Source organism: Limulus polyphemus, unplaced genomic scaffold, assembly GCF_000517525.1.
Source record: "Limulus polyphemus unplaced genomic scaffold, Limulus_polyphemus-2.1.2 Scaffold2474, whole genome shotgun sequence".
NCBI lineage: Eukaryota > Metazoa > Arthropoda > Merostomata > Xiphosura > Limulidae > Limulus > Limulus polyphemus.
In genome coordinates this window covers 41818-62030 of record NW_013668084.1, presented here as the reverse complement: position 1 = coordinate 62030, position 20213 = coordinate 41818, and the positions used below count along the sequence as shown (strand labels likewise).

General features: G+C 35.2%; 1 protein-coding gene across 1 annotated transcript; it reads right to left on the bottom strand.

The window, feature by feature from the left end:
- Window positions 1-2023: 2023 nt before the first annotated feature.
- Window positions 2024-15121, bottom strand: LOC111087683. The gene is made up of 4 exons (XM_022395172.1): window positions 14935-15121; window positions 8537-8647; window positions 6010-6130; window positions 2024-2205 (listed from the first exon to the last, which is right to left on the bottom strand). Exons 1-4 carry the CDS (start codon window positions 15020-15022, stop codon window positions 2103-2105), a joined length of 423 nt encoding a protein of 140 aa, XP_022250880.1. The 5' UTR covers window positions 15023-15121; the 3' UTR covers window positions 2024-2102.
- Between the last annotated feature and the right edge of the window lie 5092 nt (window positions 15122-20213).

The window sequence follows — 20213 nt, the reverse complement described above, 5'->3', positions numbered from 1 at the left end:
GGATCAAACAGTGATGGGCAGAATGTTGAAAGGATGCAGGTCGCTATATTACCTGTCATCATGCCAACAATAACAATGGGCAACACAGCTGAGATCTCGTAATGTACAAGATCCAATGAGCCTGGGAAACTGGAACGTCCACATGTACAAAGAATACATAGTCTACAGTTAATAAACAGATCAGTACAATTAGACCTGTAAGAATTTCACTTGATCAGGGTAATAGTTAGTAGTTGTGGGTGAGCTGTCACGACATTTAAACCTGCATGTCCAGCTGAACTTCAAACTACTCAGAATCCATATGACCACACTTTTTCTGTCCTGACTCTTCATTATATATGATGGAATCACCGATTCTTTTTGGTTATTTTGTCGGTAATTGGACTTGCCAAAGGTTTCACATACGTTCATCTTTGCTTGTTTGACTATCCATATTCTATATTCCTGCACAGAAAGGGACAAGGTATTATATGCCACTATGAATGCCCTGAAAAGCCAAACACTTTGGGGATCTTTTGGCCTGACTGTACCTAATGTTGGGCCTGACGAGGAAGAACTTCTGCAGGTGGAATCTCCTGACATGATGTTGCTGATAGCCATGTCCACATTGTAATAAAACAGTGGCTGCTTCCACAATCATGACCATGTTATGTGAGCTCTCTGCTTCAGGAAAAGCCAACATCACTAGCTGTGGCCCCTGTAGAGCTAACCTGGGAGAAATGATATTCTTAATTTTAAGCAAGAACGTTTTTCTTAATGAGACACACATATTGAACACATTTCATAGAAGGTTTACCTTTAAAAATATACATGTTTGGAACCATGAAGCAGTTTACATAGCTTGAGTATGCTATATCAAAACGATCTTGAAGTCTCACCATGTATTTATATCTATGTTGCTACATCCAATCATGCTCTATCTGACAGCATCACATCTTGGCAATGGCCCTACAAAATAATTTACATTGCAAAAGGTTCTGTCATAAGACTATCATGTCAAAACACGCTACTAATACTTCCTGTGTGTTTTTCATAAGCCATCTAGTGTACGGAACAACACCCAATTCAATAATCCAGTCACACATATATTCATAAGCGCTGAATCTTGCATCTTGACTAGTATTGTTTCCTATGTAATAGCATAAATAACCACTTCACAGTCCATATGCAACGGTTGAATAGAAGAGATGACTGGAACTCATACTCATTTGGCCTTCTTTCCAGAAAGAGATCTTTCTTAATTATGTTACATAGTGTTGCCTGTCACACGTGGACCATGTTTGTTGCTTGTCACACGTGGATCATATTTGTCACTGGCTTTTTCGTTTGTGGAATCTCATCTGTTCAAAGAGCCACAATTTACCACGGCTGGAAAACCACTTGTTGCAGGTCTATTCTGTATGGTCCTGATGCCCATAGTTGATCCATATTCCTTTCTTTTCTCAATGTCATAAAGCACAAGAGATATCATATTCTAAATCCCCGATCAGAACATTTGTTTATGATCTCATAGTATGAAATTGTTTGTCGGAAAGAGCAGCTACAGTTATGCATTGATTCTATTGTAAAATAGCCAATTTCTTCTCTACGATGAGATGTTTTATGCGGCCTTTCAGATAATTGTTAAATATTTAGTAATCCTGAGAGAGATTCATTCGATAATGAAATGATTAAATAAGTCAAATTTTACTCCAGGCCAGTAAGTTAAAAAGAAAGTGATAACCTAAGTTTCTTGACTTTTAGTAAAAATATTAGCGTGTGTACAGCGAAACGATATTAAGAAACGTCAATTTTAATTGACATTATTTAAAATAAAAGTTTTTATATAGATAGGCAACATCATCAAAAGAACAGGAAAGCTCACATTTCATGGTGACTTCATAAATATTTTATTCTAACATTTTAACATCCATTTAATTAAATAGTTAAAGACCTGGAGTGTTTTGATTTCTTATACGTAGTATCAGTGAGAGACATCTGTGTATTTAATATATATATATATATATTAATTTATCTGTTTTAATTGACAAATTATACAAACATGTATTTTAAATGTATATACTTTGGTTAGTTTCATATAAGTCTTCTATACGGCAACAGTTTTACCACCCACTGTAAAATGCAGCGGCATCTTCCGGACGAAACTGTCTTTTACCAAAGTCTACTGACTGTTTCACAATTTCTGGATTTTCTGCTTGAAGTTGACTGAAAAGAAAAACATTGAATATTAAGGGTATATTTATGATATTCACACCCGCAACCACGTAGATAACTTTATTCATCACTTATAAACTAGAAAACTAGACCCTGTACGAATGCCCGCGGAGTTGGAAAGAAAACATTTGTAAGAATAGCATTTTTACCACAAAGTTACTATAAATTCTAAGTAAAGAAGTTTCTCTTTAATATTATTTTAATGCATAAGTAACTACATCATAAGTCTGATTATTTATTAGTTAAATAACGAGCGCAATTCAACAGAATTGTAATAATTCCCTTTATTTTAATCTTGTGTGACATAGCATGAGTGTTTCCTTTTGATTGGGTCAGAGTGTGGCCTATTGGTGTATTGGAATTGGAATCTAAAAGTCTTGGGTTCGAGATATGTACGCTTCGTACTTCCAACTGTGTGTGACACGCAATCTCATTATCTGGCTATGAGTAGTAGCTGCAAACGGCGGGTACTGTCAACTAATTGTCTTCCCTGTGCTACGTTTAATTCAAAATTAGGAATGGCTATGCTTTAACTATATAAGTGTCTCTGGCCTGGGCTAAACAGGTGTGTATAAGGTATCATTCAAGTGAATAAACAGCCAAATCGTTAGATTTTTTTTTTAAACCACAAATGACTCCCAATAATATAAGCTGCAGCCTACATTAACAGTGAAAATAAATTAAGTTCCAAGAGTTTTTCTTAATAACTAGATAATATCCTTTGAGAATAACTCTAGAAACTGAGTGCAAGAAAAACAATAAGTCCGGGCTATAACTACAACACTTCATGATCTGGAATAACAGATCATGTTGTTTCTTTGTTTGTAATTAAGCACAAAACTACACAATGGACTATCTGTGCTCTTCTCACCACGGGTATCAAAGACCGGTTTCTAGCGTTGTAAGTCTGCAGATATACCGCTGGGCCACTGGGGGGCTATGAATGTAGTTAACGTTAACTTATGTCAAATATAATAGCTCAATACTAGCAATAATAGGAGTTGGAGGAGAGTTGAACACCCAATAACATGCCCCTTGTTCCAAACTATCATCCCATAAAGTTTGGTTGAGGTTGGCCCAGCGACGTAGGAGTAGTTGGGCAACGGACAAACAGACAGACACACATATTTTTGTGCTTTATACATATATATATAAGCATCTCTACAGCTGTAAGTATACACGTGGCGACATGTATTGTCGAATGATTAGTGATTTTGTGTTACCATATATAAATCGTTCAAGCAAAGTGCGACTAATCATCTGTATAAGATTGTTTTTATGTGTGGTGGGTGGTTAGTAAACTTCACAAGGTTGTCTTTGCTTGTACATATTTGGAATATGCGTCATTATCTAGGTTTTCTTTGTTGACTTGCTGTCATTGAGAAGTAAGATTGAGTAAACAGCATATAACAAGTGATGTGGAGTATGCAGTGCTTGTGGTAACAAAAATATGTTTATGAAAATCCAGTTTTTTGTTCGGATTGTGGAGATAAACTGGATTTGTCATGGCATGCAGTAGATCACTTGCTGTCCAATAAATATATATATATATTTGTTATTTAACTGGTTTACTCATTTTGTTTCATCACCACTTTGACCTCTGTACAAGTAATTAGTCTATTTCGACAATAAAGACTGCCTAGGTTAAGTGACTAGCGACAAGGCATTATATATTTCGGGTGTAAATATGATTACGTCTATCAGGAAGCATTTACTTGTACAAACCACAAAAACATTTATAAAGAACTATAGTTGCGAAAAGTACAAAATATATTTCACAAGCAAGCGATTAATGTGGTAACTTGAACAAAAAATAATTATATAATGAATTTGCATAGAGTAAACATTTAAATACCAAATTAGGCTTTCTTTTATTTTTACACGTAACAGCAATGTTAAAGGAAGAGTTTACTCTACATTGAGAGGGTTGATGTATGTCTATAACAAGTAACAGCAGATCAACACACCTCATTACAAAGACAATGCCAGCCTTACAGGAAGAGTTAAATATACAATGAGAGGGTTGACGTATGTGTATAACAAATAACGCCAGCCTTACAGGAAGAGTTAAATATACAATGAGAGGGTTGACGTATGTGTATAACAAATAACGCCAGCCTTACAGGAAGAGTTAAATATACAATGAGAGGGTTGACGTATGTGTATAACAAATAACGCCAGCCTTATAGGAATAGTTAAAACTACACTGAGAGGGTTGACGTATGTGTATAACAAATAACGCCAGCCTTACAGGAAGAGTTAAAACTACACTGAGAGGGTTGACGTATGTGTATAACAAATAACGCCAGCCTTATAGGAATAGTTAAAACTACACTGAGAGGGTTGATGTATGTGTATAACAAATAATGCCAGCCTTATAGGAAGAGTTAAATCTACACTAGCCTTCAATGTTTCCTGATTTTATAAGTTGTGTGACCGCAGCGATTACTATATAGTCATTAATTACCTTTATTTTGTGCAAGGTCAAAGTTCTGACTGATTCCTAAACGTTCGGATTACATTCAATTTGTGATATATCATATCACTCATGCGTATTGATTAAATTATTGTCGAATTTTATTGATTTAGTATAATAATTTTCAACGTTGAGAAGATTATTATTTTTTGATACACATTTTGTTAAATTAAAAACCTAAAACTACTTGCTGAAAAACACGTTTTTATTCATGTATTTCATTCATACTACTCCTACAACAGAACACTTAAAAGTATTTCATCAAACTTATGTTTTTTTCTCTTCCATCAACTAAAAATATAATCGGCTTTGCTTTTTTGATAAAGCATGTTAACCCAATTTGTTTTCTTTTACGGCCTTCTAGAGAAGCCACATGTTTCCAGTTTTCGTAATGCTTGGACAGTTGAAAAGTCAGGCATCAGTTTCGTGACTCCAATGGCCTACAATTTGCATTAATGTGCTACTAGATCACCGCCGAGCCTTACTATCCCAGTTTTTGTATCGTTTTAATTACTGTAATAAACAGTATAAATTATGGTTGTTGTGTGACTAGAACCTTTCCTGTTACCTATGCCACTTTTAGGTCTCAAAACTTGAAGGAGAATATAAAAGTTGCACAGTTCATTACTTATACGACATTCATGTTCATGTTCATCTTTTACTAAACCGTGAAACACCTTGAAACCGTGAAATGATACTTCACTGAGATCTAAAATGATTCGATTCTAAGCAACACATATTCAATAATAATTCAAGCAAAGCATCATATATATATATACATTCGTATTTGAAAAGGGGTTTGGTTTTAACGTTTAATTTAAAGATCAATAAATGCTAAATGATTTATCACTAAACACTAAACGCTATGCGACCAATGATGAAAACCAACTTTAACACAGGCTTGGCAAAGTGTTTAAACTGATATAATACTCATGGAAAATAACGCAAAGCTAGTCAAACATTGGTGTACGTGTAAACATCACTAAAAACTACATAAAAAATAAAGCATGTTCAAAATGAATAACTGGTCAGATACGTAAGCATCACATAGTGTAACCTCAAGCATGAGAGTTGGAGTTAATGTAAATATCACTTGCCAGGTTTGTAAGCATCACATAGTGTAACCTCAAGCATGAGAGTTGGAGTTAATGTAAATATCACTCGCCAGGTTTTCAGCAACGCCTTAACTTGAAAACAAGTCAAGTATTTCCTACAGGCAGATTTCGTGCTTGTTTTTGAGAGTTTTTTTTTCAATCTGGATTATCTTTAAAACAATACAAAGCTATTGAAATAACGAAAAACTACTATTTAATTCTTACAGCTTGCAAGCCAGCCCTCGACAAGATGTAAAGGTTTTCCTGCCCATGGATTCTTCCACGATGTTATGTAGTCCGCCGGTTCTGTACACGTTTTCTGCAAAGTCTTCATTAAAGGTTTCTTCTAGAAGAATGCAACAATGTATCGTTCAATAACTTATAAACTTTATAAGTATCATTTTTTAACTACCAAAATATTGAACACACGATATGGATTTAGCATAGTTGAACATTAGAATGGTTTTACCAGCTTATCTTAACAAGGAATGATTTGTCTTTTTTATTTTGATAACTGGACTCTTGAAACTTAAACCATCGGTAGAGCCAATTGTTTAATTTGCACAACAGACACTTTGGAACAACGAGTGATTCTTGTATCTATCAAGAACCCGTATATTTTCGTAGCTAACGTATTGTTGTGTATCTTTTATATACTTCTAGATATCAGGCAGCACACCTCCAACTCTTGAGTTACGCTTATCTTGCTAAATATAAGAACTGGACCCGCACATTTATAACGCAATCGCAATCTCAAATTGCGGAGTGATATATTTTGCGTTAACGGGACGCGAATGATGGAGATCCATCAATCTAATCCATCATTCTACACTCTAATCAATCGCCACTCTTGTCTTCTTTTACTGGTATTGTAGCACTTGTAGGGGATGTTTTATCGTGTGACTTATTTAATGTATTTCAACAACTGAAAATCTAATGTACCTATGACTATTTATAAATTTTCATTATTTTTGATTTAGTTTCAGAATCAATTGATTTGTACAAAAATAGTATATATATATATAGTAGTTGTGAAAATTCCAATACTGGTAGCATCTTTAATTTCATGAAGATACACCTGCTTGCTAGGATTAATATAAACGAGAGAATGAGCTTCTGTTGGATTCTGGAGTCATTAATTAATAATTTTTCTGGAAATTGGTAAGATATTTTTGGGCAACGGATGACACAAATGGATTTTTCAAGATTCCCCAGATCGTGAGATTTAAGCCAAAGGGTTATTTCCTTATCTTTATTCATAATAAAGCATTTTTTTGTCACATAATGAACCAGCGAAAGGACTGAAGCAATGGTAATAGCCTAAAATATGTGGAAGCAGTGAAAAAAAAAACAGAAATAAAGAAGTTCAAATCGTTTAGGAATTTCATGAAATAAATTCTTGAGATAAATAAGCAACTGTTTTGTTTTTGGCACAAGAACTATTTGATGTGGAAAGATACGTTAACTTATAAAACTACCGTGACTTTTCTATTGTTCAAAACTTTTGTAACGTTCTTTTAACAATGTTTATAATATTATTGTTGTTTTATGATTGTATTAATATTACTATATTACTACTTGCCATATATTACTTACGTGAAACAAAATATTAATTAATTAAAAATTGAAGCGGTTGAAAAACAAAACGTTGAGTTGAAAGTTTCAAACTTTACTAACTGTGTTGAAATAAAAACTACAATTGCATATTTTATTGTTGAAGTTGCAAATATATAGGTTCGTCTGTAGAATATCATTAGGGAAAAGCAGTAATAAGACTGTGTTATATGCTAGTGTACGTAAATGTTAACCTACAGGTTATAATATTAAGGGTGCTGGATGTGATGTGTTCCAATGGAAGTTTAGTTACGAGTATCATCGTTTGTCTGTTTATTTTTGGATTTTCTTCGTTGGTGAATATAGCTCCTATGTATTTTCTATTTAACATCTTTGGTTTGTTGTAAGATAGAAACTGTAAATAGGTTTTGGTTATTTATTTTTTAGGTTCTATGTTTTCGTAGGACGTGTTCTGCTAGAACGGTTTTATGTTGTTCATGTTTATATAAGATATCATTATATTACGATATGTGCGTGTAAAGGTCTTTCAGTTTCCACTACATATGTGCCTCCACGTATATTACACGTGATTTGATACACTACGCTATCATTATATTACGATATGTGCGTGTAAAGGTCTTTCAGTTTCCACTACATATGTGCCTCCACGTATATTACACATGATTTGATACACTACGCTATCATTATATTACGATATGTGCGTGTAAAGGTCTTACAGTTTCCACTACATATGTGCCTCCACGTATATTACACATGATTTGATACACTACGCTATTATTATGGCATATTTGCACTGCTTCGTTTTCTCGGACACAGCATTGTTTTCTGTGACGTTTTGGTTTTGAATATGACGGGCATGGGCGTCCACAGAAATTTCTCAGGGGGGAGGAGAAAATTCTAAAGCAAAATTATATTGTATATATATCATGAAAGAATAAAGAAATGAATATGTTTCTTATTTTCCAGGGGGCAAGTGCCCCTTGCCCCTCTGCGGCTGCTCATGATGAGGAGTGAACTAATTATTCTTTCAGTGTTTTACCTTAAAAGAACAAACGTCAAAGATACATGATCGCGAACATTGACTGTTTCACATTGTTATTCAAGCGAAGCCGAGTTAACAGGTAATACACAACTGACCAAGAATTAGTTTGTAAGTATATATATATTGAAAACCTACCTTCATTTTGGCAGAAGTAGGGGTTTACGCCCATGATTAAACACAACAGTTTGTTTTCAGGAGGAGGTACTCTATTCGCTACATCGCCAGATAGGAATGCTGGGTAAGATTCTGAAACGAAAAGCATACTCCTGCAATGTTACGGCTTCACTGTCAATAAAAATGTTTTGAAAAGAGAACTCAAAAAATAATAGCCAAAAGTCAGCAACTCGAAAATTATTAATAACAAATCCTATCCTTATATTAAAGTTTTCAGTATTGACTGGATGGAAACCATATTAAAGAAAGACGACAAACCACTTTATTTTTATTTTTTAACTAGACGCTTGAGTTTACGCCTTTTCGAAAGTCTTTCAAATTTTCCCTCTAGTCTTACACTGCTAAATTAGGGACGACTAGCGCAGATAGCCCTCGTGTAGCTAAGCGCGAAATTAAAAAACAAACAATGTCTTTCAAATTATAGTAATCGAAGGTAATCTAAGACGGCAACAATATAATAGTATTGTTAAACTAGTCATTACAATAATCAATATTAGTAATTAAATACAGTAACAGCTCGGTATACGAAGTAGATACATTCTCAGAGCTTCGTTCGTATATTGAATAATTTATAACATTATTACTATGGACATGCGTTCCCAGCCTTCGTAACTTACCATTCATATTGTAAACAAAGATAATTTATTTGAATATAATATTATACGGTATTTTATACTGTACAATATTAAAATTAAAAACTGACATAAATAACGGAAACACAATGTACTGTCATCATAACTCCGTTCATGGGTTTGGTGTCTCCCAGTGATGAGGAGTTAGTTGTGGGAAGGGCTGACAGGATCCATTGATGAAGGGGAACATTGTTTTTAGAAGAAGGCATGAAATGTGGACTGTTTTGCCTTCTTCCGTTTCACAGACACCTATTGTAAAGAATCCTGCCCAACACACAAAACCTGTTAGTTGAGACATATGATCCCCGCCACACCAAACATGCTCGCCCTTTCAGAAGTGTGGACGTTATAATGTGACGGCCAATCTCACTATTCGTTGGTAAAAGAGTAGCCCAAGAGTTGGCGGTAGGTGGTGATGACTAGCAGCTTTCCCTCTCGTCTTACAATGCTAAATTATGGACGGCTTAAACGAAGCGTCGGGTGAAAGCAATATTACTTATTTCTCTGCATATCTATTGGTTTTTGCCCATCCCTGAACTATGGATAAAGGTGAACTTTCTTTCTTTTTGTTACCATGTAATGGATTGTGTGATTTGACTAAGTTTTCAACTTATAGTTATACTGAATTCGCAAGTTATACTGCTCATACTCATGCAAACATTCGTTTTTTGTCATTGCATATCTATTAGTTTTTGTTTCAGTAACTTTTGAATATCATAAGTCACGTACAAATTTCAAATTTTTCTGTCTCCAGATAGATCAGCGATAATTTTACGAAGTTACAAAGCTACAATCCGGAGCTTGATTCCCCGTGGTGGATACATCAGTTAGTCCAGTGTGGCTTTGCAAGCTGCAATCTGGAGCTTGATTCCCCGTGGTGGATACATCAGTTAGTCCAGTGTGGCTTTGCAAGCTGCAATCTGGAGCTTGATTCCCCGTGGTGGATACATCAGTTAGTCCAGTGTGGCTTTGCAAGCTGCAATCTGGAGCTTGATTCCCCGTGGTGGATACATCAGTTAGTCCAGTGTGGCTATGTTATAAACAAACAAATTGTACTAATTCTTTTCTGAGAAACTAGTGATCAGAAACATCCTAGGCAAAATTAGGAAAAGTCTGGAGTTTGGAACATAGAGATACTTAACGCATTGTGTTCCGTGTGATTATTTTCCGAGTGAAACCACTAAACGTCGCTTTTAACGTAAAAACATATCATATAAAATACCAATAACATTCAACAAAATCAACTAAGATCTTGTAGTTTCTGCATTCATGAGACGCACTCTTGAACATAAGGTTATCGAATTTTTTATATATCATTTAGTTTCGTTTTGAATTTCGCGCAAAGCTACATAAGAGCTATCTGTATTCTTGCCACCACGGGTATCGAAACTCGGTTTCTAGCGTTTTAAATCCGCAGACATACCACTGTACCACTGGGGGGCGTACCATCACTCATTTCTATGGTTAGCTTTCCTTAGACAAAGGTCAGTCCCACAATATAGTGGCAATAACAATTTACAGCCAACTTCATATGGATAATACAACTTTCAAAGAACTCCAACGTTTTATTCAATATCGAATGACAGCTATAGTTCTAGGCCTTACATGATAATTATTTACTTCTAAAAATTAAAGTTAGGCTTAAGCTCACTTATGAAATACTACCCTCTAGCTTTAAATGCTAGCAGAAATATGATTAAATAACTAATATTCCATTATTACACCCACGTGATAGAAGTTTGTAACAACACTCACTGGAAAACAAAAATCACTTCGAAGCCGCTTTACAGTTTTCCTTTCTTCTCCTGAAACCAAATACGTTGTGATTTGTAGACCTACACCTGATTCGACACATCCCATAATATCACACTATTTTCTCTTTCTAGCCAATCCAAAATAAGGTCGTATGCTAATTACACATTTCCGTTGTTCAACATTATAACATTTTGTATTCTTTCGTTGACCTTTCCAGTGTATATTTACAAGTTTATGGCTTGACAAGCTAACAATTTATTACGTTAATTAACTTTTATCAAGTAAAAAATAACAATTAAATTAACAATGCAATTCTAATTGAAATATTTTAAAACTACATATATCAACTAATGTTCCGGTGATTCAGCGGTAATTTTACGAACTCATAACACTAAAATCTGGAGTTCGAGCCCCCAGCGATGGACAGAGCGCAGCTAGCCTATTGTGTAGCTTTGCAACAAAATAAAACAACCAGATCTATCGTCTGAGAGTTTAACATACTTTTTTTTTATTGCTACACATTAGAAATCGATCGTCATAACCCTAATTTGTCGAATTGAAGTGTAGCACTGACCAAAGCTAGTTTGATTTTATTTTTCTCTGGATAAACCTCAGGTTAAGAAAATATTCTTATGATTTACTAAGTACAGCTAATACCGAATGTAACTCTTTATTGTTTGAACATACCCTAAGTTTTCAGTAGCATATATCATATTGGATTGTTGATAATGTTGCCCAGCTTGCCTTTCCAACCTCTGCCAGTCGTTGTTTTAATGGATTAAAATCACATATACTCTAGATAGAGAATGTACTGTTTAGAAATGTTATAAGCCTAATACTAATGTCTTATGACAAGTGTAATCATTGTACGCCAGCTTGTAAAAAAACATATACATCATAATAATTGCACAACACATCTTGTATTTACGCTAATGTTGCTTATATATTAAGTTGTTTCGTTATTCATTTTCAACTCATCTGCGTTGTGGTCTTCAAATCTGTGAAAGTTGAGTTAGAGAGAAACAAACATGTCATTAATATTATTGGTTGAACATTCTTTATTCCTTTTGTTGCTAGTAGAGAATCTAAAATCCCCATGTCACAATTCAAGGTAGATGCCGGTGGAGAACCTAAAATCCCCATGTCACAATTCAAGGTAGATGCCGGTGGAGAACCTAAAATCCCCATGTCACAATTCAAGGTAGATGCCGGTGGAGAACTAAAATCCCCATGTCACAATTCAAGGTAGATGCCGGTGGAGAACCTAAAATCCCCATGTCACAATTCAAGGTAGATGCCGGTGGAGAACATAAAATCCCCATGTCACAATTCAAGGTAGATGCCGGTGGAGAACCTAAAATCAGTGTAATCCAAAACATCCTTATTCTTGCAGCAGTTGTTCATCATTGCTTCGTACTTTACGATTCATGCCAGCAGATAAGAGAAAAGCGTTTAGAGATCACATCATCTCCTTGTTAGTGAAGCAGCAAGCCTGCAACGTGACGTAAGTTAAGAGACCTCCTGTGCCAACAGTCCTGCCTAGGACGATTTCATACTTACATATTTTGGTTTTATGAAATTTTAGGTTATTAGATGTTATATGTTATAAATGATTTTGTTTTATGTAATTTTCCCAAGCTTTGAGCACAGTGATTCTATGAAAACCGTTTTTTAAAGTCACATTTTTTTGTTGTTTTATCGCTAAAAGAATGTTTTTTTTATACTGGAATATATTGATACAGAACTTCTGTAATGTGTTAAGCAGCAGATATTTGCGAAATTCAAGACTGTTAGTAAACATATTATAACCCCAACTGGGCTAGATCCACTTGGAAGGCGATTAATATATTATGATTCGACTACAAGATACTTATTACTCAATTATATATTTTTGTAATCGCGAGAGCTCTAATACAATATTTATTCTTCTGTTATATTAAAATTGTTTTGTTTTTCTTTTCAACGTAAGCCTGGCATTTACGTTAACAAATATGGGCGTCCGCAGGGGGACCAACCCCTCCTGGAAAATGAGAAACATAATTATTTCTTTATTCATTGAGCGTATGTATATGAAATTTTTTTTCAGTTTACAATTTCACATTACTCTCCCCCGGAAAACTTTGCCCTTCCTGTAAAATTTCTGTGGACACCCATGTTAACAAATGCTTTATTGTATAATATAATACTTGAAGATGAGCTTTCATCTTGAGAAAGTATGGAAATACATATTTATGTATGTACAGTTGTATATCGTATGAAGACTGAAAATATAATTACCCCACGGCAGGTTGATAACTATAAAGGTTCAGAATGATTACTGCTCTGGCATGGCCTGGTAGTTAAGAAGTTCGAATCCCGTAACCGAACGTGCTTTCAGCCATGGGGTGTTATAATGTAACGATCAAAACCACTTAGTCCCAGAACTGGAGGTGAATGGTGTTCATTAGGTTCCTTCCCTCTGGCCCGTCACTTCAAAATTAGCGCAGGCAAACCTCGTGTATAGCTTTGCGCGAAATTCTGTAAAACAAACAAACAAACTCTATCAAGTCACGTGTGAAATGATAATTGAAATATTTTATCTCGGCCGTTTCAGTTAGATATACAATAAAATATTTTTGATTTGTGGTAGCTGTATTTGAAAATAGTCGTAACATTAATTAACAAGTGATTAATAGGTGGTTAAAGTGTCACACTGATTGAGGAAAATGAGACACTCCTCCTTAGAGCAGTTAAAGTGTCACACTGTTTGAGAAAAATGAGACACTACTCTTTAGAGCAGTTAAAGTGTCATACTGTTTGAGGAAAATGAGACACTCCTCCTTAGAGCTGATAAAGTGTCACACTGTTTGAGGAAAATGAGACACTACTCTTTAGAGCAGTTAAAGTGTCACACTGTTTGAGAAAAATGAGACACTCCTCCTTAGAGCAGATAAAGAGTCACATTGTTTGAGGAAAATGAGACACTACTCTTTACAGCAGTTAAAATGTCACACTGATTGAGGAAAATGAGCCACTCCTCCTTAGAGCTGATAAAGTGTCACATTGTTTGAGGAAAATGAGACACTACTCTTTACAGCAGATAAAGTGTCACACTGATTGAGGAAAATGAGACACTACTCTTTACAGCAGTTAAAGTGTCACACTGATTGAGGAAAATGAGCCACTCCTCCTTAGAGGAATTTAATCGATAAAGATCTGAAACTAAGATCTACACGTTGACATACCTTGACATTAAAGGCTCTTGTACGTTTAAAAACTAATTCAAAACTAATATAACTCTTAAAAAATTGTTTGAATTTTAGATTTTCGTCAGCCACTTCAATTAAAGTTTTGCCTGGACTGGCAAAGTTAATTATCTCAAATGTGGTTTACATTCAAATTTTACAAAATAGTGAACATTTCTAGAATAATAAAACATATAATATTGTTCAAAAATGCCACAGTCTAAGTTACCAGAAGTAACAGTTTTTCTCGCTATAACTCTTTTTTTTTTCACTCGGATCGTCAGTTTTTGTCAATCATGTTAACAATGAAAAATTTTGAATTATTCCAGTTTGTTTGTAGTTAAGCACAAAGCTAAACGATGGGCTGTCTGAGTTCTGCCCACCAGGGGTATCGAAACCCGGTTTCTAGAGTTTTAAGTCCGCTATGCTACTGGGGTCGGATTATTTCAGAAAACAAAACAATTACCTTCTACAGAAATAATGAGTAACCTGCATAGCTGCCGTCCCTTCGTAAAGCATCCAAGTAATGTTAGAATTTATAAGTTTTGGACAATCATGACTACCCAATTCGGACATTTTTTCTAACTAATCCTGAATAGTATTTCCTTATAAAGCTGAATTGAGGTAAGGCACGTTTCTATAAATAACTCTTCATCCTTGTAAAATGAGTCAGCAAAACTGGACAAAATATTTAAATTATATGTTCTCCATAAGTCTGGAAAATTTGGATATTATATAGTTAGCTTACCTGCATCTCGCAAAATGACGTTAGCTGTTACGGTCCCGTTCAGGACGACGAAAAGTAACACACCAGTCACAATAATGGTCATCATCATTGATTACAGCTCCACTTTAAACACTTTTCTACTGATAGAGTAGCAGACAATGTCTCCGTTAATAAGAAATTAAACTTCTTGAAATATACGCGTTCTGCAGGCACGAGCTACAGGTCCTATTTTATCGCGCGTGAGGCGGTGCTCTAGGTTTTTGCGTGGATCGCGAGTTCTGTATGTCGTCAAATTAGCTCTAAAGTTTCAGCGTAACTGGCTCCTCCTCTTATACTTCTGGTACTGGAGATAAAAAAATCCCTCGTGACGCCATGACGACGTCCTATAGGTAAAGTCAATTTCTTTATCCAACGTATAGTCACAGTTAGATCTAATTATAAATATTATTATTTATTAAAGTTCTATTATGATTCAGTTTACTTCACTTTTGAATGACGTAAGCGGGAAAGAAAAATTATTTGACTTATTTGACCTTTATTCTATATAACATAAGTGAATCACTCTTTAATATACTTTTCATTCTATACTAACGATCTACTAGAAATCAAGAAAAAATAAAAGCAAATAAATATATGACACGATTAATACTAATCTGTAAGAAAACAATTTCGTAAGTTAGAAGTCTTAGCTCTTGGAATACGGTCAATTACTATCCTCAAGAAAATACATGCATACTATAGAATATAGCCAATCACTATCCTCAAGAAAATACATGCATACTATAGAATATAGCCAATCACTATCCTCAAAAATGGCATGCATACTATAGAATATAGCCAATCACTATCCTCAAGAAAATACATACATACTATAGAATATAGCCAATCACTATCCTCAAGAAAATACATGCATACTATAGAATATAGCCAATCACTATCCTCAAGAAAATACATACATACTATAGAATATAGCCAATCACTATCCTCAAGAAAATACATGCATACTATAGAATATAGCCAATCACTATCCTCAAGAAAATACATGCATACTATAGAATATAGCCAATCACTATCCTCAAGAAAATACATGCATACTATAGAATATAGCCAATCACTATCCTCAAGAAAACACATACATACTACAGAATATAGCCAATCACTATCCTCAAGAGAATACATGCATACCATAGAATATAGCCAATCACTATTCTCAAGAAAATACATACATACCATGAAATATGATAATTTACTATCATCAAATGTAATATACATATCATAGAATGCGTATAATTTCTTCAACTATGACAAACGTGTCATAGAATACAGATAATAACAATCTTTAAAGAAGTATTGCAATCACAAGATGTAGTCAACCAAGAGTCTCAAACATAGCATATATACATGACATAGTAAACGGCCTAAATTTACTATCTTCAAGAATGATATTTGCAGAGTTGAGTGCGTTTTGTTAAAACGGTTTTGGAGCCTCACCACGTCGTTGCAGTCCATGTTCTCACGTCTGTTTGGAGCCTCACTATGTCGTTACAGTCCATGTTATCACGTCCGGTCATGCTCTGTTTCACGACATTGAATCAGTAAAATAGCCCTACAACGCAGTTTCCATTGCAAAGGCTTCGTCGTAAGACTATCAGGTTAAAAGCACACCCCTCTTCCCTGCAATTTTCCATAATATACTAATACACGAGGATGACGATTTCCCAGTGCCTGTTTCAACAGTCACATTGCACAGAAATCCATAGATGCTGCATCAGACTACTTGGCCAGTACGTCTTCGCGTGGAATAGCATGAATAACCGTTTCATTCACCAGTTGCTTTTAAGGTAGGTGTGTCGTAGAAGCAACCTGCGTACACCTGATCTATGTTACATTTTCAGATGAATATTCTTCTTGGCTATGTTAGATACTGTTGCCTGGGGCGCGTGGTCTGTTTTAACCACGATCTTTGTCAGCTGTTACAAGACGAAGAACTTTAGCTTACTTACCATGACTTGCAGGTCTCTTTTTTTATGGCTTAGTACTCCAAATTAATCCACATTTCTTTGTTATCCAGTGAAATAAGTGCAAGGAGTATCCCATTTTTGGAAATTCTAGAATCTCCGATTTAAACACATCTTTGTGATCTGAGTGTATGTTTGTTTGAATTTATGCACAAAGCTACACAATGGGCTATCTGTGATCTGCCCACCACGGGTATCGAAACCCGGTTTCTAGCGTTTGTAAGTCCGCAGACATACCGCTGTGCCACTGGGGGGGGGGGGCTGAGTGTATGAATATGTCACGTAAAATAGTGTTGTTACATACCTTTCTTAAAAAAAAGATACATTTCACACTACCTACTATACGTCATCAAGTGTAAAATGTAATGTTGATACACGTCATTCGATTGCGAGTTTAAATCGGCTGTGATTATGATATGACTTGGTACTTTGCATATTAAAAGTAGTTTTAATATAACATGCTCAACCCTCTGTATATCGTAGAATAAGGCCAATCACCGTAGTAAAAGAAAATGTACAGTCAATCACTATACTCAAATATGGCATACATACAGTAGGATATTGTCAATTGCTACCCTAGAAGTTGAGATATTTGTCACAGGATAAGATCAGTCACTATTTTAAAAGAAGACGTAGATATCATAGAGTACAGTCAACAGTATCCTCAAAAATATCATGCATACTGTAGAATACAATCAAACACTATCCTTATAGAAGAGATGCTATTATGGTATACGGTCGGTCATGGTTCTTGAAGACAAAATATATATATCACAGAAGAGACCACTCACTATCTTCAAAGATGGCACTGATATAAAAAAATGTGGCCAGTCTTTGTACTCACAGACTAGATGCGTATCATAGAATACATTGAGCCACCGTGCTAAAAACAACATACTTGTGAGAGAATATTATTAATCATTGTAAGGTCAATTACCATCTTTAAAAAAAACACATTCCACACAATAAGGTCAATCATCACTTTCAAAAAAACACATATAATAGAATAAGGTCAATCATCATGTTCAAAGAAAACACATTCCATAGAATAAGGTCAATCACTATCTTCAAAGATAACACATATAATAGAATAAGGTCAATCATCATGTTAAAAAAAACACATTCCATAGAATAAGGTCAATCACTATCTTCAAAGATAACACATATAATAGAATAAGGTCAATCATCATGTTCAAAGAAAACACATTCCATAGAATAAGGTCAATCACAATCTTCAAAGAAAACATACATCATAGAATAAGGTCAATCACTATCTTCAAAGAAAACACACATATAATAGAATAAGGTCAATCATCATGTTCAAAGAAAACACATATTATAGAATAAGGTCAATAACTATCTTCAAAGAAAACATACATCATAGAATAAGGTCAATCACTATCTTAAAAGAAAACATATATCATAGAATAAGATCAATCACCATTCATTGTGAATCACAATAGCTACGAGTGTAAAAAACTCAATATCAAGCTATTCACTCCAATTTCTGAATTCTCATCAAATTCATTTAAAAACAGTCCATTAAAAGCTACACGAAGATGTTTCATTGTTTTTACTGTCCGAAAAGTTTAGAAGTTGCTTGAAGCATGTACCTAAATAATGCTGTACTATTCTTCTGAACGTATACACAAATATTTGTTTGTTCTGTTGAGTTTCGCGCACATCTACACTAGCTTTCCCTCATTTTGGAGTGATAGACTAGAAGGACGTAGTCAACAACACCCACCGCTATCTCCTAGGGCTAGCTTTGTAAGACTGAATAGTTGGATTTGACTGTCACTCTTATAATGTACCCACGGAACCAAATTCAAACTGCAATTTTTTATTTTTTTGTGGTGGAAGGGCGGTAAGAGGAAGCAAATCATGGAACCTCAAATCCCCACATGAATTAGCACAGTAACCCCATGGTCTGTTTATACCCACCTCAAATCCGCACATCAATCAGCACACTAACCGCATGGCCTGTTTATACCCACCTCAAATCCACACATCAATCAGCACACTAACCCCATGGCCTGTTTATACCCACCTCAAATCCGCACATCAATCAGCACATAACCCATGGTCTGTTTATACCCACCTCAAATCCACACATCAATCAGCCCACTAACCCCATGGTCTGTTTATACCCACCTCAAATCCACACATTAATCAGCACATTAACCCATGGTCTGTTTATATCCACCTCAAATCCACACATCAATCAGCACACTAACCCCATGGCCTGTTTATACCCACATCAATAAGCACATTAACCCATGGTATGTTTATACCCACCTCAAATCCGCACATCAATCAGCACACTAACCCCATGGCCTGTTTATACCTACCTCAAATCCACACATAAATCAGCACATTAACCCATGGTCTGTTTATACCCACCTCAAATCCACACATCAATCAGCACAGTAACCCCATGGTCTGTTTATACCCACATCAAATCCGCACATCAACAAGCACACTAACCCCATGGCCTGGTATACCCACCTCAAATCCACACATCAATCAGCACATTAACCCATGGTCTGTTTATACCCACCTGAAATCCACACATCAATCAGCACACTTACCCCATGGCCTGTTTATACCCACCTCAATCAGCACATTAACCCATGGTCTGTTTATACCCACCTCAAATCCACACATTAATAAGCGCATTAACCCATTGCCTGTTTATACTCATATGATCTAGGAAAAAGCTGCTTTTATTTCGTGCGTAACTATTTTCTAGAGTTATTTTCTTCTCTCGAGTCCCCCCGTTTGGCCAACGGTAACTCACGATGTTAAAATCTGCGGTTAGATTTCTTGTGGTGGACAGAGCGTAGATAGCACGTTGTCTGGTTTTGCACTAGAAAGACCGACGTCCAATAAATCTCCACACTGAGGAGAAAAACTACATAATTTTGTTCTTGTTTCTGAAACCGCAACACATTAAGTACATTTTGTTTAAAATTATCAAGTAGTTTCATGTTATTGAATCCTAAAGTGAAGACTTTGTTGTACGATATATGTCAGCTCGCTTTTATTTCGGCGTTTAGATAAACCTTAGATTAACCTTTAATAGGAACCTATAGACTTAGTGTGCGTATCTTTTAGTTGTTTAAAACGACAAGGTTCGTCCATCATATATTATTTTATAGAGAAGAAAAAATTAACCACGACAAATTTGTATCAGGGGATTTGATGACAGTACGTTCTTGATCTTTAGATATGCATGCAACAATTCTAGTAACCGTTAATCATGACAAATTTGTATCAGGG